The sequence below is a fragment of the Scomber scombrus genome, chromosome 19, assembly GCF_963691925.1.
Source record: "Scomber scombrus chromosome 19, fScoSco1.1, whole genome shotgun sequence".
NCBI lineage: Eukaryota > Metazoa > Chordata > Actinopteri > Scombriformes > Scombridae > Scomber > Scomber scombrus.
Window position 1 is genome coordinate 5793870 of NC_084988.1, and position 26943 is coordinate 5820812.

Here is a 26943-nt window from a genome sequence, read left to right on the forward strand (position 1 = left end):
GCACTGCACATCTGGCGACAGGCAACGCAAGGTATCCACGCTGTAGTAGTCACATCTGGTTTGCATGAATGCGTGTTAGAGCAAAAACTGACAAAATGCACACCAATAAGGGGTCAGCAGTATTTTTATTTGATTTGAAATCCCAATTAAATCACTGGTACTACCCTCAGTTAAAGATCATCCGAGTTCAAGATAACCCAACACCTTTTTGACATCTCTGAGTTTCAGATTTTACATCTACAAAAAAAACTTTTACAGTCAGGATTTACAGTTTATACATTTCATCATCAATACACCTGGAGCAACCCTGTAACATTCTTTCTGCAGTGGCTGATTGATGTCTATACAAAAATGTAGAGCAGCTCACGTTAACGCTTGCCAGCTCTGGTCAGGTAAAACGTTTTAAATGTGCAGTTTTTACATTTTGTAAATATATATTTATATTAACCATTTACAATCCTGATTATAGAACTATCTAATTAGCAAAAATGCAGGCACTTTGCTTTCAGAACTTACTTAGTGCCTATAAATAGGAAAAATCCCACCCATTTACATATATATATAACTATATAATAGTACTTAAACATAAGAGCAGTCTAAAGCTTCTGATCAACCACAGTCAGCAGTTACAGCCATAATTACAATGCTTATTGCATATCACAGTCTGGCCGTCTGGAAAAGACAAGATTTAGCAAAATGTCTTTATGGTTTCAACAGATGTACTGAACCACATAAATCTTTATGCAGGCTACTGCTGCCACAGAGTTTTTAGGCAAGTTTTGGATCAGAAACAACTCACTGCATTGTTGAAAAGAAAAAAAAATACTCAAAAGACACAAAAGTAAAAGGTGTTCAATGCAAAGAATGAAAACTGAAGGACATGAGAAAGTTTCTCTTGTAAACGGAGGCAACGATTATATTCAAACCACATGTATGGTGCTGCACACAGCGAGTCTACAAGGTCACTTGTGTTCAGAACTGTTGTGATGGGCAAAAACAAAAACGTATGAAATCATTTGTAATCAAGAAGACAGGTTCTGTGAAAATGTGCTGCGATGCTTACACTCTGAATGACCCACACTGTAAATGTCCTTCAATTCGCATTCAAATTATTTTTTAATGTGGACTTTTCACTAATGATTTCTATCTTCTATATTAAAATAAAGCTTTATGTGAAACACTTTCACTCATGTGTAAAGGGAAAGTCTGTTGCATAGAACAGTATTTGCATTAAAACTGATTCAAAAAACAAATTTTAGTTTAACTCCCCTCCCATAAAAAGGGTTCTCTGGCTCTCTTATCTCTGACTGATTAAACAAAAAAACAAAAGCAGCAATGTGCATCAGAAGTGCTCAAATATCTCAGTCTCTATGTAGTGTCAAATTCCTGTTGGATGAATTAAGACAAGTGGCACTCGTTACGGGACCAATCACTGCTTTAACAAGTCTTTGAGGAAAGCTCCACCACTGGCCTCAGCTGAGACTGGCACAGGTGTAAATGTAGGCAGAGCGTCTGAGATGGGCTTCATCAGCAGGTGACCTCCTGACCCGCCAGTGCCGGACCCGGCCAGCAGGGGCACCGCGGCAGAGCGAGGGGCCAGGAAAGGATTGGCCTCACCGGCTCGCTTGCTGGATCCAGCAGGTCCTGTAAGGAGAAAGGCTTAAAGTGAAATAAGGTTTGATTTGTTTTGGACAGAAAACGAAAGAACATCCCCTCCTGTCTAACATGACTGATTGAGCACACGAGAGAAAGAAACATCCTGGTGGTGGTTAATCCCAAAGGGGCCGTTTACCTGCAGCGGTGCTGGAAGCAGCACTGGTGGTTCTTCTCGGAGGCGGGGCGCTCAGAGGTTTGATGTCATGGTGTGCAAGCATTGGTGCTGGCAGGGAAGGGGTCGACTCAATCTCCAGGAACTTTACAAACATCTCTGAGAAGGACTGCAACAAAAAATGACAGTGTGTAGTGCTTAATTTGTTTGATATTATACTGATCAAAGCACAGAAATGGTCCTTAAAGCCATAAAGAGGGAGCTCAGAGCTCAGAGAGTCTTACTTATTAGCTGAAGAATAGTCTCTCACCAACTACTCTGCTGCCAAGAATGTGTCTCCGTATACAAGCGGGTATAGATAATGGCTTTATGGAGTCTGTGTGTGTGCTGTAGTGTGTGTTATTACACTAAATTATAAACAGGGCAGAGTAAATTCCTGTAAAATCCTTTGTGGATTAAGTGGAGATTTTTATGGTACACATTAGCTCGTAAATGGTGCTGTATTTCCTACTTTTTATTTCCTACTGTTAATATTTTTATGGGATTAAATATATTGTAACGTAGACTTTGTATGCCTTTACTACAAATGGAAGGTTCTGTTTTTAGAGCTTGTTTTATTTATGTATTGTTGTAACTTTACTTCCTTTTTTTTCCTGGACTTTTTCCTGGAAAGTAATGCTTTTCTCTTTGCTCAGTTTACCTTCTGTTTTTGCTGTGTAAGTGACGCTTTTTTACTTTAAAGTTATAATCCGTAAAGTGAATATTTAAGGCCAACATTTTGTTAAACAACAGCCACTCGTCCTGTAATAATCTCTCTATGTTCTAGTTTTCAATGTTAATGGTGGAGTCCACCACTTCACACCTGCGTGTGAAGGCAGAAGGAGACAACAGGAAACATATGCATGCATTACAGGCATACATGTAATCCAGTATTACTGTATGTAATTTTATCTAATTAATATCAGCTTCACTGTTCACTCTCCTGACACTGAATCAGAGCTGTATTCAATTACCGCACATTAAAAGCATTCATCTGGCAAAACATATCTGTATCTGTCACTGAGGTTAATGCTGACAGTGGTTCCTCTTCAAAAATGTGTCTACAGAACAGGACTATGGTAATTTTCTGCACTTTTATGTCAGCAGATCATGTTAATTTTTGCAATGAGAAAATGGAACAAAAGAGAGCGCTACAGTGAGCTCTGCCATACTTGAAATCAGATCTTGGTTGCAATTATTTTTGACTGATTTCTATATTAAAACAATGTGCGCTTGCTTGGTTTTACTGTAAATAGATACAGTTGCTCCTCCGTTGTATTTCTGACAAAGTAGCAGCTCAAGGAGTGTCTGCTGTAGTCGCCAAATTAACCTAGACTGAAACCTTAAAAGGGGACATATCATGCATATTTCCAGGTCCATATTTTTTATTCCAGAGCTCCACTGGAATATCTTTGTATGATTTACAGTAAAAAAAAAAAACCTCCCTATTTATCTTATACTGTCTCTTTACACAGCCTCTCAGTTCAACCTCTGTCTGAAACAGGCTGTTTGAGCTCCTGTCTCTTTAAAGCGCCCCCCTCAATGAGTCCACTCTGTTAAGATCACTTAACTTCAGAAGCTGCGTCTCGGCAGACTGGCTCCAGAGACTGTATAAACAAACAATAAGATTTTGTTTCTTTTCATAGCAGGAGACACATCTTAGATTTGATCATCAACAAGTGTCTCAATATTTCAATAGTTGCCATCCTTTCTGATCATCTCAGCGCTTTCCTTGATTTATCGATTCCTCCTGACATCCAAAAATGTTAATGAAAATGAGATAACTGACTGTTTCAGTAATAAAATTCAGAGCATCGGACAAGCTATCAATAACTCCGAGTCAAACAAACAAGAACATAGAAATACCCTGTGAAATATGACAATTTACCACAAAACACTTGAAGAAAGTGCAACATCTTAAGACGTCCACTTGTTGCCTTGGTGCTTTGCCCACAGGCTTCCTAAAAACTGTTTTCAACTGCTTGGCAATGGAAATACTACAAACAGTTAACAGTTCTCTCCTTTCAGACATTTTCCCCAAGGCTTTTAAAACCACAGTTATTAAGCCTCTATCAAAAAAGAGTAATTTCCAATTACTGACCCATAAATCTATCCTTTATAAGCAGTATCACTGAAAAAGTTGTCTTAGTAACTTCCTCACCACAAACGACTGCTTTGATTACTTCCAATGTGGGTTTTGCCCCCACCACAGCACTGAGACTGCACTTATTGAAGTTTTAACCAACATTCGGCAAAACACTGACTCTGGCAAAATATCAATTCTAGTGCTACTGGATCTTAGTGCAACGTTACACGCTGTCGACCATACAATATAGTGCTTGACAGACTGGAAAACTGGGTTAGACTCTCAAATACTCAAGTCTTATCTTCAACAAAGAGACTACTTGGTCTCCATTAACAACTACACATCCACATACATCATCATGGCTTGCGGTGTCCCCCAAGGTTCAATCGTTGGGCCTCTCCTATTCAACCTGTACATGGCCAAAGTATGAAAATAAATTATCTTATCATAGTTACACGGATGACACCCAAATTTACCTAGCTCTCTCACAAATGGCGCTTTTCCACTATACAGTTCTAGCACGACTCGACTCGGTTTTTTTGCGTTTCCATCAGGGAAAGTACCTGGTACCTGGTATTTTTTTAGTACCTGCTCTGCCGAGGTTCCAAGTGAGCCGAGCGGATACTAAATGTGACGTCAACAGACTGCCGGCCACTGATTGGTCAGAAGAGTTGTCACTGGAAGAGTCATTTTTAAATACCGGCAACAGCGTTACAGTCATACAGCAATTTACTTGCTTTGTGTGTGACAAAAAGCCACATACAGCAGCAAGTACACCATCGCCTCCATGTCTTCCATTGTTTATGTGTTTTGTGTCGCGAAGTCATGGCAGTTTCGCACAGCCGTGCTTTGACGACCCCTCCCACGTTGAGTAGGTACTTTTTTGTAATGGAAAAGGTCGTTCCTGGAACTGTGTCGAGTCGAGTCGAGCAGTGCTAGAACTGTATAGTGGAAAAGCGCCAAAAGTGACTTAAGTCCACTAGATTCACTGACACAGTTCATTGAGTATGTCAGAGAATGGATGTGCCAAAAATTCCCACAACTGAATAAAGACAAAACCGAAATAATTGTGGAAAGTTGAAGAAATTTAGTGCTCATCTCGATTCCTTGTCTATGAAGGCTTAAAGTCAAGTCAGAAATCTTGGTGTGACTACGGATTCAGACCTCAACTTTAATAGTCACATCAGGTCTATAACAAAGTCAGCCTTCTCTCATCTCAGAAACATAGCCAGGACCAGATGATTCATGTCCAAACAAAACTCATCCTTGCCTTTATCTTCAGCAGGTTAAACTACTGTAAGAGTCTTTTTACAAGCCTCCCAAAAAAGACATTAGACAGCTTCAGCTCATTCAGAATACAGCTGCCAGAGTTGTGACTAACATATCACACCCATTCCCAGATCCCTACACTGGCTCCCAAGTGAGCCACAGAATTGAGTTTAAAATACTGCTTCTAGTTTTTAAGTCACTGAATGGGTTGGGGTCCAAATACATCACCAATCTGCTTTAACACTATAAACCCTCGAGAAGTCTTTAGTCTTCCGGGACTGGTCTGCTAACCGTTCCCAGAGTCAAAACAAAACGTGGAGAGGCAGCATTTAGTTATTACACTGCTCATTGCTGGAACAAACTCCAGGAGACTTTAAGAAACATGCCAACCCTGCCCACTTTTAAATCCAGCCGAAAAACTTTAATGTTCTCTACAGCTTTCCCTTAAACTGATGAACAAAATGGTGAACTCTGAATTCTTGATTGTAGCTGACAGAAGTTTTTATGGACACTTTTATTTGATCTTTCTGGTGCATTTATATATATGTGTGTGTGTAAGCATATGTATTTCTTTTCTGTAAGTGTTTTATTTTAGTATTTTTATACCTTTAAATGTCCTTTTTATACCTGTTGTTAAGCACCTTACCGTTACCGTTGTGTATGAAATGTGCTGTACAAATAAATTTGCCTTGACTTCTTTTTCCTCATTCTTTACTTGAAATGGAAACTTCTCAAAAACATCTGTACATCTTGGAGCCCAAATCCAATCCAAAATATGCGGGATGGATGACGCAAACAACCAGTGGAACAACCTGAGCAACTAAGGCTACGAAACAGATGGCCGTTTATGGGCATGTGCGAACAATCTGACGTCAGTTCGATGGGGAAGTAGAGGTAACTTTGCAAATGGAGCATTCAAAGCAGGTTGGTGTCCTGGCGTTTGACTTTCAGGGAGCGTTTTGACATATGTTAACCTCAAGTTTTAGGACTTTGACTACGTTTAACAAAGACATCATAACAGTTAAAATGACAATCAAACATGATATGTCCCCTTTAAGGATTTAATGAGTGTAAAGTGAATGTATAGATATGGTCCAGGAGAGCGTGGTCCTTTTCCTCTATACAACACAAAGGAGTTAGACCCACTACAAGTAGAATATATACAATAGTACTTAATGTGGTGTTTCTTACATTGTTGAAACTCTGGCCACTGGTGGGCCGCTGTGGAGTGTTTGGGACACTCTGCGCTCCCCTGCCTCCAAGCCAGCCTGACATCCAGCCAGTAATACCTTGCCGTCCGTCCTCCTCCAACATCTGCACAGACAAAGACGGGAGGTAAGAAGGAGTAGAAAAAAAGATTACTGGATACTCGGGAGGAATAATGATTACCGACATAAATATATCAGGATCAAGTAAACAGGTTCATCAATTTTCTTACTTGACAAAGAAAGTGAACAATGAACAATGTCTCATTTGAAGAGTTTTCACAGAATTGGTCAAACGATCTTGAGGTTTAACTGCTCTTGGTTTCCTCTCCGCTTGCCACCGCTTTCTGGAAAACTACTTTGTGAACCCACTCACTAGTTAAACTGGTGTAGAAGCTCTGTGTTTCTTTGCTGACAGCACACACTCCTAGAAAGACTCTTGTAGCCTTATCATTTGATGTCATTCATACTCCCTAACCATCAACAACATTTGCTTGGCAGGGTGCAGCTCGATGGACTGCACTTATAGAGTGCTCTGATTACTGCGTTGGGCTAAAAAGGCACTAGAAGGCGGATAGCTGCTCCACTGAGGCTGTGTCTGAAAAAAAAAAACGTCTGTTTTTGTGGGCTACTTGGCTGCCGTTAACATGAGTTGAGTGGAAAATTTAAATAGCATTAACGGTAGATGAGGGAGAGATTAAAAAAAAAAAAGTGGAACGACCTCCAAGACAATAAAAATGAGTCTTCTGAGGAGTTGTAATCGCATTTGCCCCTCACCCTGTATCTGTTTTCCTTTAAGAGTGTTGGGCAATATACTCTGGAATCATTGGATGGAGTCCCACAGGGCTCCTGCCAGAAAATCTGGATAAGGAAAGGCTTTCTTTTTCAGGGGCTGAGCTCTGACTAGATTTTCAGGGGCTGCTGGAGTTAAAAGTGACTATTAGACAACAAGTTTCAAGGTTCACTATGTCTCATAAGGACATATTTACTATTACATTTGCATTTCAAAAGCTGAAAAAGGTCTGTTGTCTGGGTTGTCTGGAGTGACCTATCAGAGTATGAGTAAAGTGCAAAACTCCCATTACACAAGACAGAAAGTCTACTTACTGTTTAGAGTACATGGTAGAATTGCTCCATGCAGCTTGAAGTATTTTTAATGGTCAACGTATCAGGAAAAAAACGTTCCTTTTGACAGACAGCCAATGTGTCATCACTTTCATACAATAAAATCCAGCTTTGTCAAGACAATTTAAATCTGTAGTATTTCTGACACTCTACTTCTATGACATTTTGGCAACAGAGCTGCAGACACTTGGACTCAACTCACATTTGCTCAAAGTCTCAAAAAAGGGGAACGATATGAACCTTTTATATTTCAGCACATAACCCATTTGTAAAACCACAACTTGTAGTTTTTACCCTATTTTGGTATAGATGTCGAAATGAACTAATTAGTAAGAATTAGAGCTGCTCTGAGGTGTATTTTTCACCTTTTAACAGACAGGCTAGCTGTTTCTTCCCGTTTACAGCCTTTATACTAAGCTCAGCTAACCCTTTGCTGGCTGTAGCTTCACACCAACACACAGACTATCAATCTTCTCATGTTACTCTCAGCTAAAAAGTAAATAAGCAAATTTCCTTAAATGAATTACATCTACAATGCTGATGTAAATGGCTTTTCCCAATCGGCTGTTCATAAATGCAGCATGAAACACGAGTGCACAAACCTCCTATAGTACATTTAACCTGAAAAACACAAGGGAGCATTTGAGAGTTACGACATATGTAGCCGATGTAGGGCAGAGGCTGTATTTCTGTATTTATTAGTCTGTCATACGCTTATTCCCAATATGGCAAAATACCACAAACGTTGCTCACTGACTGCACTACATTAAACTGCAATGAAAACCTATTTTAGTAACAAAATTATGCAATTTCTTAAGTGAATACTTTGAATATGAGTCAAAAAAATCCCTCACCGTATCAACATCTTCTCGGCTCACTCCCAGGACATTTCCCATGAGCCTCAGCACATCGTAGCGCTTAGTTTTAGGTGTGTGGAAGTATCCCACGAACAGGTTACGCATCAGGACTCTGGAAACAGAGCAGCATGTCATTCAGGTTTTTAAAGGGAGATGGCCTAAATCCAATTGTCCAATTAAACTTAAACATTTATCAGTTTTACATTTTTCTCTGGGGGAAACAAAACCAATTTCTACCATTTCTAGCATGTTATAGCTGTTAGTGAGAGATGGGACAGAACATGTTTTTCATGCCCTCGGCAGTCGGATCATCCGACGCAAAAGTATTGTTAACAGACAAGATGAATTATAGCTCCTTGCTTCACATTTCATTCGACTTGAACACTCTGATTTTACAAGAGGGTGTGATGAGTTGAAATCCCCAAAACGTAGAGAGGTGATCATAAACACTTCTTTTTTTATAAATGGAGGCAAAAGCGATGTTTGGCCTGGCCTTCATATTTCATGGCTTGTTCTTTGAAAGTGGATATATAATAACTCAAGATTATTAAAGTGTATATTACTGTGTCAATATGTAAGATGATCCCATGTTTTATAACTCTTAATTCATAGTGTAACAGTGTATTTTCTTTCTATCTATCTATCTATCTATCTATCTATCTATCTATCTATCTATCTATCTATCTATCTATCTATCTATCTATCTATCTATCTATCTATCTATCTATCTATCTATCCATCTATCTATCTATCTATCTATCTATCTAACGATTGTTTTGTATTGTACTGGGATTATTTTCTTCAGATTAGTTGATTATTTGATCAAAAGAAAATTAAATCATTTCAGTCAGTTTTTTAAGCAAAAATGCCAAATGTTCTTTAGTTCCAGTTTCTCAAATGTGATGATTTATTGTTGTTCCTCATCATATTTCAAAGTAAATTGTTCTTCTTGATGTTTTGGACTTTTGTTTTCAACTAATCTGAGAATTATTTTCTCAATGAATCGTTTGGTGTCTTAAACTTAAGAAAAAAATTAGAAAATGACCATCACAGTATCTGAGAGCCTGAGATGATGTAATCAAATATCTCTTTTTGTTTGATAAACAGTCCTGAATCCCAAAATATTTAATTTATGTAAGACCAAGAGAACGTTTGAGAACCTGGAACCGATGAAAGTTGTTTTTGCTTGGAAATAACTTCAACTATCAATCATTTATCAAACTTGTAGCCAATGCATTTCTTCCAATTGACGAATGGACTAATTGTTGCAGCTCTATTTTACATTTATGGTTTCATGTTATGACACAATTTCACATATGGAAAATGTCTCCCTTTCCTGCCTTCAGTAGCAAAGTACATCTTTTTCATATATACTACATTAGTTTGCTGGTCATGGGTGAAATCCTGTGATAGTTCAATAAAAACCATATGACTTAATCCTGATGTCATGTAGCTAAAAGAAGGAATGTAAGTTTAACCCAAAAAAGGACTGAACTTACTTGTCTATTTTCCCCTCTGTGCTGTTCAGAAGGTTCATCAGTTTCTTCTGCGCCTCCTCCAACATCTCCTGTCTCACGTCCACTGCAAACAGCACACATTATGAAGATTAATCACAATATTATTACAGCCGTTAATAAACATGATCCGGTGATAGTTGATTGATTCCTAAAGCAAACATATGGCCTCATATCAGGTCTAGATAAGCACAATGAACAATATCAGCCAGAGAGGGGTGAAAAAAAAAAAAAAAAACAGTCTGAGAATTTGCTGTGATGTAATGTCCATATGTGAAAGTGATACGAGTGAAATCAGCGGAGTGTGACACAAAAAATAATAATTTAAATTAGACTTATTTTTCCTGTGCTCAGCTATTCAGACTGTGATAAGGCCATGCGAGCACTAAAAGTAAAAATATGAGCATGGGAGAAAGAAAAAAAGAAAGGCTGCCTAGCCAGACACAGTCAACAAAAGGATGGCAGATGCCTTCTATAAATTCTTAAATTAAAGTAGAAACAGTGCAGTAGTTTTCAGACAGCAGCAGACATAAAACAGCTTTAAGGATATTTATTTTTTTATTAGATCCTTATAAAGACACCTTTATTTTGCTGTTAAAACGAACGGCTGTTTGCGTTTGGTCGGATGTTCTAATTATTCCCTCGTATAACTTTTGTTGTGGAAAATAAAAACCCTCAGATGACGTGTGATGTGAGGAGAATAACCTCACCTTGCTTTTTCAGCTCTTCAAGTTGCTCCTCCTTCAGGTCGAGCTGATCGGTGAGGCGAGAGGCTGAATCCAGAGCGGCGTTGGCCTCGTCAAGGTTCAGCTGACAGAGAGCAGAGAACCATTAAAGTGTACTGTCAGTTATCATGGCTTTCACACAGCTACGATATCAGCTGTCATCGTGAAATAAGAAGGAATATGAATATGTTTTCACTTTTATGCCTTCGCTGTTGACAGCAAATGTTGGATATAAATAAAGTGAACGGATTCTCTGATGAGTTATTTATTGCTTGTTTACCTGAAGGGCAGATGCTTGGTCTTCCAGCCTCTGAGCTTTCGTTCTCCACTGCTCCCTCTCCTTCTTGAGCTTGTCAAGCTCTGATGAGTACATGGCTTTCTCCTCTGAATGGGAAACAGAGAAAAACAGTGATATTACAGGCAGTATAGCATTTAATTGTGCACAAACTGCACTATAAAAACACACAAAATTCAGTGATTTAGGAAAAATATAAAATATACAACACAACACAGATAATACTACACTGAGGATGCAAGTATGGACAGCACATCTGAAGAGGAAGGAGCGGACTTGCCTTGTTGAAATTGCTCTAGCACCATCTGCAGGTTGGAGAGTGAAACTGCATACTGGTTGACCTGCTCCTGGGAGGTCCGGAGCTGGATGAGCGCATCGTCCCTCTGCTTCACCACGCCGCTCAGTTGCTCCTGCAGTGACTCCACCTGCATGCTGGCCTGTTGGCTGGAGGCACCAGACAGGCAGGAAAGCAGGAAAAAAAAAGTGAGGAATGACATTGACAATTAAACAAGACATGTACAAGGAAACTCTGAAACATGGTTACTCATGCTACACAAATGGAAATGAGAGAAAATTATTCAGCAGGAGAAACTTTCCTAAAATCTTGTACTTATTATTAGTATTAGTGACAGATGGCATAATGGAGGACACATCTGTAACGCCTCAATCTGGAGGTACATCTGAATTTCATCTGTGCTACAGTGGAATTCAGTATTGTGATATACCCCAAGGGTAGCATATAAACAAAGAATCATACAATGTGTTAACATGCACTTAAATAACCAGGTCCAGACAGCTGATTTCTTAAATGTCAGACAAAACTGACAACAGAACAAAGAGATTTCTCTGTCATGTATATGTATATCTGGGTTTCTGATTAGCTTATGTAGAACAATTGATTGCAGACAGGGAAAGAACAGCAGAGCAGCTAGATGAAAGGAGAGATGAATACATGAATACATTACACGATACAGGCATTCTTGTATTTAAAAAAATTCCATCCAAAGACAGACTGATATTGATCTAATGCAAAGTAGCTTTTAGAAGTCTAAATACGGCCAGACAACACTGAACATTTGACTGTTTGATAAATTCATAAACTTTCACGCTATCTGTCACACACACAGGAAGCAGCATCTTTTACCACTAACACAGATAAAATCAGTAAACCAAGCTTCCAAAATAAGTTTAGGGGTAGAAGAGAAATCTGTTTACTGATCTGCTGCATGAAAATGCAGATTCACACAGCGCCAGATTACCCATGTAACCTGGTTACTTAAGTGCATGTAAACACACTAAATGGGGGGCCAACACAGAGCTTCATTAAAATTTGAATAATAGGGATCAAGCTAAAGTCAAAGACCAAAAAACCAAAGTAATGAGTAAAAACAAAGATCCAACTCTCTAGATCTTGTGTGTGATCCTAGAAGGTGTCAGATAAAGCTGCTATAAATGTATTTAGTATAATAAGAAAAGTGTGTTTTTATAAACTGGCAACCATATAATAATGCCTATTCTATGGTTATTTTTGGGCATTTTCAAGTAAATGTGAAACCTGACATTTTATACAAACCACAGTGGAGATATGGTTTTACTTGGTGCGTGAACAGTCTATTTCAACATCACATCTAATTCACAGACTGCAGTTTTACTTCATGCTAACCTGGCATTCTCCACAGCACTAGAGGACGTGGCAAGTCTGACGTCCAGCAAGTTGACCTTCCTGCGTAGCTCGGTCTCCCTGTCCTCCGAAGCGACGGCTTCTCTCGTGTAAGAGTCCTCGATCTCCAAGAGGTGATTACGCAACCTCTCCAGCTCCAAGTTGAGCCGCTGTTCTTTGTCTCTCATATGCTGCAGCTGTGAAGAAGAGAGAAAATGCTATCATGTGTGAATCAAAAAGGATAACACAACAGGTCATGAGTTTCATACATTCTGCAGAACTACATGTGTTCACTGGATTTTTTTAGGTTTTGGGTGATAAATGATGTGATTTGTGACAGTGACGTGATGAAGCATTGTTGATAAACAAAATCATCTGTCCTTTTGGAAAATGGAAATGTGGAAATGAATTAATCCTCCATATTTTTTCTAAGCATATGTGGAAGAACCTTTTTTAAATACTTAACATTTAGTGGAAAGGTCACACAATGAAATATTGTGATGTAATGGATATCAACACATCCATTAATCTGGCTGCTTCAATACATTTTGATTCTCAAATTAAAGCCACTGTAGTAAGTGATCAATTCTGTTTTTGGTGACTCCCACTTTTAAAGATTGTCTCACTTTCTTATAAACAAAAACACCAGGATACTTTGAAATATGCTATAATTACATTATTCACATCAGAAAATGTATAATTATCGGTATGCAGAATAAATTATATTTTGATCAAATTTACCATCTTAAATTTTTTTTAGCATGGTATGAAAACAGTACTTTCAAGTGCACCAGTGTGCTTTAATATACACATTTTTATATCCCTGTCTGAATCTGACTTAATGTTTAGTACTTTGAGGTTTGCTAATTAGTAACTTAAAAACAGACTTTGTTTGAATCTTCCTTAAACCTGTGCTGTGCCTCGCAGTGAGCAAACAAACTGAGGGGTCGTAGTGAGCCTTCTTACCTCGGTCTGTAAAGCAGTGGTCTCCATTTGTTTCTGCTTGAGTGCCATCATCACCTGATCTCTCTCCTGCTGGAACGCCACAGCTTTCTCCTGCATGGACTTTAATTCATTCAACAGCTGATTGAGCTCACCAGATTTACCCTGTAACACATCATCAGCAGAGTTAATCACACAATATGAGTACTGAGTGTCTGCATATCTAGCATAGATCTCCAATACTTGAGGCTTGTTGTTTGGTCTATTATTTCTCTACCAGATGCAAGAAGTATATTACGTTTTAGCTGCCAACTGACCTGCTCTTTGTCCTTGAGCATCCTCTCCACGGTTGCAGCTTTATCACTCATTGAACTCAGCTCAAACTCCTTCTCTCTGAGCAGAAGAGACACCTGCATGTTGGTTTCTTGCAGCGCTCTGAACTCGGACTCTTTCTCGCGAGAGCGTGCAGCCACAAGCTCGTTCTCCTCCTTCAACTTCTTCACGTCCATTTCAAGAATAAGCGCACGCTCTTTCAGGTTGGTCACAGCCTGCTTCAGCACCTCGTTGTCATTCTCGCGATTTCGTAGTGACTCACTTACTTGACTTAGTTGGTCTCCTTTGGCTTTTATGAGCAAGTCTTTCTCCCTCACTGATCTCTGCAGAGCGTCCAGCTTATCTCTGACCTGTTGGACCTCAGTGGCATGACTCCTCTGCTCGCTCTCTGAGGCACACGCAGAGTTGGAAAGCCTGAAGTTGTTTTCCTGAAGAGTCCTGATCATGCTTTCCTTCTCGGCTAGATGTGCTCGCAACAATTCGACGTCTTCCTGCTGTTTATTATTATTTACAGCTGAAGCCGTCTGGTGGCTCGGAGCATCTGCTGTGAGAGAAGGCGCACTAGACTTAGCAACTACAACTTCAGGAGTCTGTGCAACACTGTCCAATTTACCCAGCAGCACATTCTTGGTGGTGCTGAGCTGGGTGATGGTCTGCTGGACATGAGCGAGTTCCTGACTCAGGCTTCCCAGCCTCCTCTCCTTCAGCTCGTAGCTCTGGATCAGTCGAGAGTAGTCCACTGACAGTTTGGAGCTGCAGTCGCTGTCAGCAGAGACCTGACCCTGCAGTTTGATCAGCTCCTCCTGCAGCTGCGCCGACTCGTGCTGCATGTTCTTGACTGTAGTGATCACCTGCTGCTTCCACTCCTCCATCTTCTTCACCTGCTGTTTCAGAGTATCCCGTTCCTGCAGCAGCTCTTCAAACTGGTTGCTGCTGACACCTCCAGAGCCGGCGCCGGACTCCCCTCCTGAGGATTGGAGGACAGTCACTAGTGTTTGGCATTTCTGGGTCAGCGCGTCAATCTCAATGTCCTTCTCCCTGATGATGCGGGACAGGTTCTGGATGGTCTCCTTGAACATCTCTTGGCTTCCTGAGGGATCGCTCATGTTTGAGAGGCGCTGGTTCTCCTGCTGGAGTTTCAACAGAGCCGCCTCCTTCCCTGCCATGATATCCATGAGACGGTGATAATCGGAGCGAAGCTGGCTGTTCTCTCTGGTCTTCTCGTTAAGCACGGCTAACACTTGCTCTCTCTCCACAGCGTACGCCTGCAGCTGCTGCTGTAGGAACATGACATCCTGGCTGTGTCCACCACCTCCACCCATGGAGACTCTTGCATGAAGCGCCTGGATCTCCAGATCTTTCTGCAGAATCATCTGGGACAGTTTGCTCACTTCATCGCGAGACACCACCAGCTGGTCCAGCTGCTTGGTCAGCGAGAGGTTCTTTTCGTTCAGCTGGCTGATCTCCGTCTCTTTCTCCTTTATGCCCTTCACCAGTTTCTCTATTTCAACCTTGGACAAGTCGTGTTTCTCGTTGCCATTCTCCTGATTTAGAGATTGAGTTTTGTCCTCCTGCAGGATTACCTCTCCCTGCACAGGTGGAGAGTCAGCAGAGCTCTGCTGGAGTTGGGCTATCTCTTCATCTCTGGCATTGATGAGTCTGTCGTAGTTGAGCGTGGTCTGCTGATGGCGAACATGGGCCTGCTCAATCTCAGTCTTCTGAGCCTGGAGAGAAGTCTGCTGTTCCTCCAGGGTTCTTCTCAGAGTCTGGATCTCCTCTTCCAGGCCATTCCTGGAGGACTTGAGCTGGGTGATCTCTGTCTCCAGCTCAGTGATGATGTCTAGAGTCCTGGGCTCAGCCATAGGTTGAGGTCGGCTCTGCTGATCTTTGATCCTGTCAATCTCTTCTTTCAAATGGCTGTTCTCCTCCTTCATAACACCCAGATGCTTTTCCTTTTCCTCTAGCACCTGTCTGAGGGTTTCAGCTTCCCTTGTGGCGACTGAAATACTGTTCTCCATCTCCATCTGCGTTTCTGCAGCATTTTGTTTTAAAGTATCCATGAAGATGTCCTTCTCTTGCAGCAAATCTGTCAGCTGCTTCTGCCCTGAAACTGTGATGGAAAGCATCTCATTAGTGTCTCTGTGGTCAGACGCCAACTGCTCAATGTCTCTCTTCAGCTGAGATATCTCCATGTCCTTCTCCTGGATGAGTTTAATGGCGCGCTCATGGTCAGTCTGCAAAGCAGAAGCATCCATGGAGCGGGCTCGGGTCAGCTCTTCGATGGTCTGCTGGTATTGTTTTCCCTGCTCTGTTAGTGTCCTCTCAGTCTGCCGCAATTCGGTTTCAAGCTGGTTTTTCTCCAGTTTTAGAGCTTCGATTCGAGTTTCCTTTTCCAGAACTGTCCTGTTCTGAGCTGTCTGGTTTTCCTTCAACTGCTTGTTAAGTCCCTCCATTTGACTCAAAGCCTGCTCGCTCTGTTCCTTCAACTTCCTGTTCTCCATCTTCATCTCGTAGTCCTCCGACATCACCTTCTCCTGGGAGCTCCTCATCTCATCCAGTTCTCTCCTGAGGTCTGACAGCTCCTTCTTCTTCCCTGCTAGCTCATCTAGAGACCCCTGTGCCTCAGTTCCTCTCTCCCCTGACTGATTCAGCTTTTCTTCTGCAACAGAGAGATGCTCCTCTCTCTCCTGCAAAGTCTTCTTCAGCTCTGAGATTTCTCTGCGAGCCTCCCTGCTCTGCTCATGTGCATGTCCCAGTTTGTCTTTCAGCTCCTTCACTGTCCGTTCCAACTGCTGTTTGCCCATATGCAGGTCGTTAAGGGTGAAAGCGCTCTGGCTTGTTTTCTCTTTTTGGGTCTCCAGCTCTTGCTCCACTGCCCTTTTCTGGTCTTTGGTTGTGCTGAGCTCTGCAGTCAGTTTTGATAGGTCTGACTCTGCCTCCTTCAGCTGTCCAGAGAGCTGCTCCTTCACAGAGATCATATGCTAGAAACAAAAAACAAAAAAAAACAAAAAGGCCCAGAAATTTAATTTTTTTTATACTGTTTTCTGGTATATTGGATTTCTACACATTTTCTAGTTTTTCCCAAACTTTAGTGTTTTTACTTCATTCATACTTCAAAATCATTTTTGCTTGGCATTAAGCATTAATAGTACTGGGAGACTATAAAAACTTGGTAGGCGGGTTATGTATAATTTCACAGTTGAATTTAAAAACCCTGAAAATATGAAGTTATATGTAAATGGGAAGATATTGCATGTATTTTGCTGACTCATTAGACATGCATGTAAACAATAGTGTAACAACAAAAACACAAGCCACCACAGTGAGTCAGACCTGTGTTGCTTCCTGGTTTTGTTGGTCCAGTTCCTCCAGCTCAGAGATCAGGGTGTCTCGTTCCTCCTCGGTGGCTCTCAGAGCCTTTTCTCTCCTTTCCAGCTCTGCCTGTAGATCTTCTACTAGCTCAGAGTCAGCGGGCTCAGCTGCATTATTGCTAACTGCTGATACTTCTGCCACATTCAGTCTCTCTTGCAGATTAAGCTGTGAGGAGAATCAAGAATTACACTTTAAATTAAAGCTTTTTTTATTTACATTGTGTACTTTTCACAAACATAATTTCACAAACATTATTACATCAGTTTTTATTTGTAACATAAACTAACCAATAAATACTAAAAGGATCTTATGTTTCCCTTTGATATGTAAAATCTATTTTTGTGGTCAAGCTGCAACACTGGCTACTCTGGAAATATATCCGTTTCATATAGAAAAATAAAAATGTGTTACCATGTTTTGTACTGCTGCTGTATATTCACTTTTAAGTAATCATATCAATAAAGATACTACAGATATGTATGGCAGCTTGTGGTTAAAGCCATTTTCTGCATCAGATAAACAAACCTTTTCCTGTTCTAGGACTTCTTTTTCTTGTCTTAATGTCCCAATGATGGTGTTCAGCTCTAAGATGTCTGCATGCTCAACTTCTTCCTTTGGTTCTCCCTGGTTAAAAAAACATTAAAAACGTTAGAAATGTCATTGAACAAGGAGGAAAATATAAATTACATACAGCTTAAATATTCAACATGAAGTATGGTTCATTGTTTATTTTCACACTTACTTCATCCAGGTTTTTCAGTCTCTCAATTTCTTTTTCTGCAGCTGAAAATAAGACATTTTATTTAATATGCAGAATAATTATGAAAGAAAACAATCTACAGCTTATAGGAGGGAATTCATATTAATATTCTATGACTCTGCACTGTATTTTTCCAAGTTAAAAGGAGCTTAGACCACAAACAACACACTTTTTTTATTAAACATATGAGAAAACACAATATTAAACATCCATATAAAACAGCCCATAAAAACAGCATACCTGCAAGATTTTGCCTCAAAGCTTGGATCTCTTGGTCTAGCTGGGCTTTTTGCAGAGCCTTCTCCTCCTGCTCTTGTACTCGGGTCTGGAGCTCAACGACCGAGGCCTGCAGACGAGTGTAATTCTGCAGCAGCCCGGCGTTCTCTTCCTGGGCGTCATCTCTCTCCAGCTGCAGCGAGGCCTGTTTGCTCTGTGCCTCCTCCAGACTGGCAGACAGTTCCGACACCTGCGTCTCCCACTGCTCTGCCGCTTCTTGCAGGGACTTCATGGAATTCTGGAGTTCAAGCAGCTTGGAGGTGTCTGAGGGAGAAGTGGCTTGACCAACACCTGGAAGGAAAGATTTGGAGGAGGGAGATAAGTTATGAAATAAGGATAGTTCCTTTCGTGCCACAATCTTTCATTTCCAAATTTAAAATAAAAAATGCAAAACTTAGGCGTACCACTCTGATTCTGTTCCTCCAGCTCCTCTATCCTCTCCTCGTACTCCGCTAGCTCCTCTCTGTGCCGCCGGCTAACCTCGGCCATCTTCTGCCGCTGGGCGTCCTGCATGGCGGTCAGTTCATGCTGGTGTTCATCCACCTCGTGCCTCATTTCCTCTCGCAGATCCTGCTCCGAAGCAGAAATATTAACAAGGTTAGCGTCTCTGTGTCATTATTGTCTGGAAAAGCCTGTGCTCACAGAGTATTTAAGATTTTGTATCTACTGTCAGTTTAATTTATTCTGGCAACTATGACAAATTCAAACCTTAATAGTCCGCTGAAGCTTGATAATTTCACCCTGGTCGCCGTTACCGACTCCTGTTGCTGTGGATGCCTGAAAGTAAATAAAATGAATATGTGACCTCCTCAGTGACACAAATATAATAACATTTAATTCAATTTATGTTGATATAAAGACTGTACAGCTCAAGTTCAGTGAATTTGTTTTCATCTTGGTTAAAAAATCTGAACAATTTAGATTAAGAGCATCTTCAGAGTAATAATATACTACACTAAACAATATACTGAATATATGTCGTTTTTTGTGATTGGTTTAACCTTCTGCTATCTGGCACATTGTACTTTATTGCAACTCACATGCATCTGTCATCCAAAACAGATAAAATAGAACCAAAGCATTTACTTGCAGGTCTCTGATAATGAATAATAAGCTGAGGTTATGCCATGATTTCAGGGCATCAAAGTGGCCTACCAATTAAACAGACTATTCTTCACCTGGGTGCGTCAGGTTCTCTCCCTGTATCACAACCCATCTGGCTCACTACAACAACAAATTCTCATTATTATTATTACCTGAGACATTCGCCTCCAGTGCGTCACCTCTGCCTCCAGACGCATGAGTTCTGTCGACAGCCGGTTAATCTCCTGCTGCGACCAGATGGCGTCGCTGAGGTCCATTTCATCACTGTGGAAACCCTGGTTTGACCCAGAGGGGCGAGACGGGTAAGAGGAGGCAGAAGAGGAGGTAGTGGTCGAGGAAGCCGTAGTGACGGGTAGCACTGCAAGGCCAGCGGAGGCAGACTGGGCCGACTGCTGCAGGTGCTGGACTTCTTCTTGGAGGAAGCTCTGCCGAGCTTTGAGGTGACTGATCTCCACCTGGGAAGACACAAATGAACATTAGGAACCTTTTATACTTGGCGGTAATATGAGTCTCACATCAATATTCTGCTTTGACAAGACTTAACTGATCATCTGAAAGTATTTCCTGTCTGACAAAACTCTGCAGTACAGCCAGTGTGCATCTGTTTGATTTGACGTTGACTGATTTCTGTGTGCTTCCTATTTCAATGTTAAAGCTTAAATTAATCTGTATTCATGTAGGTTTGACATTATTCGAAAACTTTAGAAAACTGAGTTTTCTAAACATCTGTTAAGGTGCTTTAGAAAACTGGATATTCAGAGAGCAGCGGGTGTTTTTATATCTGGAATTTATTTGCTTTTTCCTCCATACATATTGACTCTGATACACTGAGATGCAACGACTGACAGAGCCAACTATAGTATAACTAAAATGATAATATGTTTACTGTCTGGTGTCATCTAGGCAAGGTTTATATACAAGAGCATGCTTTCATTCATACACAATTTAAAGCTACAGTGGATCATTTGTTTCTAATCTTACATCATGCTCAGATGTGTTTATTCCAAACATCATGTTGCATTTACACATCTCATAAGTAATAGCTATATGATGTCTAAAACACTACTGGGTGGATATTATAAACAGAAAATAGTGCAATAATTGAAATGCTTTAATTGTAAACATAAATGTACATACATCTTTCTGTTGCAGAAGGGTTCTGTACTCCGCAGACTGTTGTTTAATCTGGATCTCTGATGCCTCCAGCTTCTCCTCGAGCTCTGCGTGGTGCATCTTTAATCTGTCGTGCTGCAACAAAAAGGAAAGAAGAGTCAGTCAGTAATACACAACATTTTTCTTGCCTCCTTCACAGGAAGGTCGAGGGTCGTGGTTGACTACAGAGTAGCATCCTGGAGCTGGTGAGGACTTAGAGAGTTGCTTTTCAGCAGAAAGGATGCTTACCAACACAGGGATTGGCACAAAGATTAAAGGATAATGTCATAATGTTTTTCTTTATTTTACTTATTAATAACAAATAAAATGAAAAGACAAAAACAAACTTAAATCAGTCTGTCTCTGAAAACTTTCAAATTTTCCGACCATGTCTGAACCACTCAGCCCTAGCTCCATTCATTCATATTGAACATATAAATCTTTAAAAAGCAGCTCATATAGTTCTGTTTTTAAAAAAGTCTCAGCAATTTTCACAGTCTAACAGGGGTATATGGTGTATTTGTTGGGGACTATTTTTAAGCCTGGAGTATTTACAGCAGCAGAGCGGTGCACAAGGAGGGATCCAAAAACTCCTGGGAGTCATAACTAGCAAGGGAATGGGGTGTAGTTATCTGATTTGCTACCTGTCGCTTGGTGAGATTAAAATTGGGACTGAAAAGGAGAAGATTCACCACTGTGGAGGAAATCCAGAAAGAAATGCAGGAGGCTTTGGACATGGTGACAAAAGATGACTGATGAATGTTTCCAGGAATGGGAGAAGTGCTGTATCACATCTCAGGAAGAGCAATTTGAAGGGGATTAGAAAGGTTTTACTGAAAGATTTATAATGACAGTTTTTTAATAATTCTTTTTTCTGGGTCCCCACCTCACATGTGGGGTTGATCACATACATTATTTGGTTTTAAACTGTCTTTTTCAGCCCCTTGAAAATATTTTCATTGTAAGCACTTTTAGGATGAATGAGCTCTGATCTGAATGACTCTTTCCAACCCTGGCACTGTGAGCACCGCTGAGGTATACTGTGTAAAGTAATAACACTGAAAATGGCTGCTCTTTATTTAGGTGTGTCACCTTCAGGCCTGTGGTATTGCATATTTCTGGGCCATCAATAATGTTGCTATTTCCTTGCTATTACAAGTCAAAAAGCCTGCCTTGGAGTGAGTGAATAAAAAAACAAAAAGATAACACTAACCTCAGATTTCTGAGAGGTAAATGAAGATTCGAGTTCAGCCAACTTGGAATTGGACACATGCAGCTCTGTAGTAGCATCTGCAAGTTACATGGAAAAAATAACATTGAGCATATCACAAACACAGACATAAATACAGTGAGAATATTATTCACACCTATAAATCTTTTTACATGAGACTGTCAGTGCAAAACTAAGCAGCATTAATAAGGTTTAAGGATAGTTAACATGCAGAACTTAATGCTTTTCCCCATTAAAAACAAAAAAGACAAAGAAACACACACACACACCTTTTTCAATAGATACATACTGCATATGTCCATGTTGTCTGTGTTTATGTGTTACTGTATAGATGCTCACATGTATTGATATAGATGTGTATGTGCGTGTATGTATGGATATGGACCTGTCCTTTCTTTCTCTGGTGTGGTTTAGGAGCTGTCAGGTTGTCTCTTCACCTTGATGTTAATTTCTGATTAATGATTAGTATTGATAATTATCTGTATACTTTTGATTATTATAGGATGGTATAATGTGCCAAGAGACTACCATGTTGTGTCATCCTAAACTAATGGGGGGGGGGGGGTGACATTCCTTTCTTTTCTTTTACAATCTTGTCTAAATTTGTGTGGTTTTATATTTATTTTTCCTCTTTCTAGTGTTTTTTCCCTTTATGCTTTGAACCTATATTGCGACTCTCTTGCATGCTCTCTTTTTTCTTTTTCTTCTTTTTTGTTGTGTTGTATTTTTGTATTAACATTGTGGGTTTATATAACTGTATTGTTTTTTTCTGTGTTAATTGTGGACCCCATTGCAATAGCTAATGGGGTCCTAATAAACTAAACTAAACCTTGATTATTTTTATTCACTGTCTATCATGGCACACAGCACATTCAAGAGATACTAACATCCAACTGCTTATTTTACCTCCTCTATCTTAATCAAACTGTCTCTCACACACACACACATATCTTCTTGAATGGGCTCACATGACAAACAAAAACAAAAACACACAGCTGAGCAGGCCAACATTTCTAGAGATCTTGTCAGTCAGAGTTATGAGATCTTAACAGCTGGACACAGCTTGGCCAACACATAACGCTCATTACTACACAAACTAAACTGAGGCTACACACAAATCCAGCTCCGGTTATTATCCTTTCATTAAAGTTTACTTAAAAGATGGATTTCAGGTCTGGTAAGTAGAATCACAGCAGACCAACTCCTCCCTGTGTGGTGATAAGGAGTCATACTTTTGGTTTTTGACTGGAGCCGTGAGTTGGACATCTACGGTCAAAGTTCCTTCTTTCATCATAACGTCATCACTCATTGTGTGTTTACTTTCAGACTGATGGTGCTTTGGGGTTTAATTAACTCCAAATGCAATTACAATAATTTCATTTGGACTTCACGAAGTAGACCGAGACTTAATCCTAGCAAATCCTAGCAAATCAGTAAATTACTTCACTATTAAAGTCAGAATCAGGCATGAATGTTTTAAAGGAAATATCAGTTTGAACATGAATTTGAACATGAATTTAAACATTAGAAACTTTTCTGTCCACAAACTGGAGGCCAAACAATGAAGGCTGTAATCTGTGTAGCCATCAGGCTGTTACCTAAAGCCCTGCTGACTGTGTGAGGGAGTGACTGCATGGACTGAGAATGTTTGCTTGAGATTTTACAACCAAATAAACTTCTACACAAAAAAATACCATTCTATGAATGACAATGCTTGACTGTCTTTAACTTGTAAAAGATAAAAAAAATACTCTAGGAACTAATTTTTGACATAGGAAGTTCAACTAACGCATGTCTAAAAAAATAAAAGCACACAGAGCTTCTGTGCATATTTTTAAGAGCACCTTACCGCTGTTTTCTTGCTGTGTCACAACTTCTCTTGCACTAAGTGATAATCATGGCAGGGGGAAAAAATCTGACTTGGCAAAAAGAAACGTTGGATTTTAGTGGTAGTCCATCTCCCCTATAATTAACGGATAATTATGCACAAGCCCACAGTTATGTGTTCAGTTAGCATGTAGCACAAAGACACAGCTAACTGGAAATATGTGCTATTCCTCTCTGAATATCTCTGCTGTGTCCATTCAAAGCTCACACTGAAATACTGTGTGGCAAAGGCAGAGGTGGTATGAAAAGGGAGTGTTTAAAGGGGACTATCTACTGTAATTTAAACAGTAAAGTGTAAGTGATCCCAGCAGCGGTCTAAAGTCTTTAATAGTAAGATACTGAGGGAGTTACTTAAAGAGACACAGGCATTCAAATCTGTGAGCACAGAGCTTCACTTTCTAGTTCACTGCTGCTGAAACTGTCTGGATGCAAAGCTCAACTAAAGGCTATCATCATGTAAGTGGTCGGACGCTCGTCAGCGGTGTAACGCTTACGTACAGTCACTAATCCATATTATGAGAGCAACAATATCTTTAAAACGTCAGGCTGCAGACAAAGCAGCAGTGTGCACATTAACAAATTCAGTTTGTCACTAATTAAATACGTCAAGTTAGTTTTTCTCCTGATTGTAGTCACATTTTTCTCATGCAGGAAGACAAAGAAGCTAAAAAACATTTAACCACCAAATTGTATTAATAACTTCATGGTAAATACTCCAGCACTGAGACATATCGAGACTGATTTTATTGGACTAAATAAGAAATGGATGCTGATCAGTTTAACTAAGCACATGAAGCAAATCATACTGTATATACCAACATATGACATTATAAGTACACTAATTCAAATGAATGCAGTCTAATGTGACAATCCTGCATTAAATCCTACATTTATTATAATTATAACACTCAGTTTTTGTTGGAACTGTTTTATAGGAGGTGCTGAGTCAATTTTAAGGTCATTTTTATAGCTGAAGTTTGTGTTGCTGTTGGGTTGTATTGTGTTACACTGAAAAATCATATTCACTCTCCCCTCATTGTTATAAATAGGGTGGACAAAATACTAGAAACACCTTTCAGCATAACTAGAAAGTTAAGTGAACACCTCTCTTTAACAGTCTTGACAAAAACTGAACACCACAATCTTCATGAAGGTAGGATTTGTTGCATTTATTAATTCCATCTTGATGTATTCCATCTTATGACTGTTTCGGGCTCCGTCTCGACCTGTTTTTAACATTTACAGCTTTTGTTTGGAAGATTCTCCGCAACTCAAACTTACTTCACTCAGCGTAGTGGCTTTTTTCTCTGTTGTGATTTACCTCCACTGATGACAGCTGAGTATCTGACAATGTTCCTATATGTATGTTTATCTTTATAACCTCCAGTAGCACAGACAGACGTTTTGGAGGTTCCCTTAGTTTAAATGCCTTTTGACACTGACAACAACAATTACTTTTGGAGTTACGGCAGTTTTTCCCCAAGAAATCTTTCGTTGCTCAGTCAGTGTAATGTCTTGTTTTGTCCCTGTTGTGAACTGACAGCAGACATTTGCCTCCCATGATGACAGCTGAGTATTTTAAAGTGTTCCTTCATAATAAAATCTTGGTATTTCAGGCCCTGATATCCTTATGGGACCCTTAGTGGGGTTTTTGTTCCAGGCAGGTAAACTGGAACAAACAACTAGACAATATAATCATATGTAAATGAAATATTGACTTTTTAAATGTAATCAGGAAGTCTCAGTGAGATAAAGAGCTCTTTTTGAACAGAGAACACAATCAGCAAGCAGAAACAACACAACGACACAAACATACAAAGAATGAATAAGAAAAATATCAGATAATAAAACTTTAAATGCTCTAAGTGGAGTGAAAGACTGTAGTTTGAGGGCAGTTTGTAGTTCAGTCCATTTGAAACATCTGACAGCATTAGTTTGTACATACGGGACATGTATGATTAGGTAAAGTAGACATTGGATCATGTTTCTGTAGTTAGTAGACTTAAATGAGAGGAGAGATGTTTGCTTTAACCATGTTGATGTGCCTCTTTAGTTCTCACCTATCCTCACTTTAACTGAACAGTGCCATATAGTGTCACACAGTTAGCTGCAACATCTGCACTGCATCTGCATTTTTATTTCTGGATATCAAACCTTCTTCAAATTCGTTTGTTCTTTTTTTGAAAGCACCACCACTAAATCTTTCTAAAGATCCACTTCAGACACGTTTTATGATGTAAAACACTCAATATCGAATATTTTATATCTAATGTGGGTTTTCCACAAAAAAGAGTCATATTATCCTATTAAAATCTACTCTTTCTGCCTAATTATAGATTCCATTATTTATAAATATGTAAATATATTTCATTTCAGATTTCATGTCTCCTACTTCACTGTTAAGTCCATTTTCTGTGTTTGTGAACTGGATGCTTCAAGTTTTCACATCACACTTGTGTAAGTTGAATATTTGGATGAGGATTGGCTTTCAAACTATTTCTTATATCACAAATCATGCTGATGAGGATCACCCTTTAAAATTAGATATTCAATTAGCTAGGGCTGGGCAATATAATTAAATTATATCGATATCGTGATATGAGACTAGATATCGTCTTAGATTTAGGATATTGTAATATCGTGATATGTCATCAGAGTTGTCTTTTCCTGGTTTTAAATGTTGCATTACAGTAAAATATATAATGTTCTGAACTTACCAGACTGTTGTAGCTGTTCTATTATCTACCTTTTACCCACTTTTCATTGTTTCATTGTGTAAATGTTTTGTGAAAGCATCGACAGTCATCTCTACATTATTGTTGCAATATCGATATCGAGGTATTTGGTCTAAAATATCGTGATATTTGATGTTGTCCATATTGCCCAGCCCTACAATTAGCACAGAGGAGCTTTCCACTTTTAGCAGATTAATGTGAAAACAGCCTTATAGTGTCAAACTCCGCACATCAATATTCTGCACAGTGAAGCTAAAACATTCAACTGTAGCAACAAGAATAAAAACACATTTTTGAGAGGAGGGGGCTTTAAAATTTGCTTAAACTAGTATGAAGCATCAACTGGATAAGTGTGTCTGTCTATTACTACAGGTGTGTAAATCAGAAAAACTTGACGTGCTTTAAGATGATTTGACCACAATAAAGAGACACACAAACTTAACTTACCTCCTACTTCTTCCACTCCCTCCAGCAACATGTCTTTGGTGAAGTTTGATATCTGCCCGGTGAAAGAGGACAAGCTGCCCCCGACCTGCCCCAAGGACTGGCCGAGGCCGGAGCCGATGCCACCAAGCCACGATGACATCTTCAAGACGGGTTAAAAACAA

The 26943-nt window shown here is 39.8% G+C and overlaps 1 protein-coding gene across 1 annotated transcript; it reads right to left on the reverse strand.

Moving 5' to 3' along the window:
- Window positions 1-53: 53 nt before the first annotated feature.
- Window positions 54-26943, reverse strand: trip11 (thyroid hormone receptor interactor 11). The gene is made up of 21 exons (XM_062440091.1): window positions 26783-26943; window positions 21696-21772; window positions 20468-20578; window positions 19483-19785; window positions 18935-19003; window positions 18631-18796; window positions 18191-18517; window positions 17933-17973; window positions 17716-17814; window positions 17152-17355; window positions 13803-16799; window positions 13510-13650; window positions 12547-12740; window positions 11164-11327; window positions 10869-10972; window positions 10574-10673; window positions 9849-9930; window positions 8347-8461; window positions 6354-6476; window positions 1793-1937; window positions 54-1644 (listed from the first exon to the last, which is right to left on the reverse strand). Exons 1-21 carry the CDS (start codon window positions 26919-26921, stop codon window positions 1430-1432), a joined length of 5916 nt encoding a protein of 1971 aa, XP_062296075.1. The 5' UTR covers window positions 26922-26943; the 3' UTR covers window positions 54-1429.

Bases quoted from the DNA above. Each gene is read 5' to 3' on its own strand.
- trip11 (XM_062440091.1), bottom strand. From the start codon at position 26,921: ATGTCATCGTGGCTTGGTGGCATCGGCTCCGGCCTCGGCCAGTCCTTG. The intron at 9,931-10,573 runs GTGAGGTTATTC...TGCTGTTTGCAG, and splicing joins TGAAGAGCTGAAAAAGCAAG to TGGACGTGAGACAGGAGATG. The intron at 6,477-8,346 runs GTGAGGGATTTT...TTGTCTGTGCAG, and splicing joins GCCGAGAAGATGTTGATACG to ATGTTGGAGGAGGACGGACG.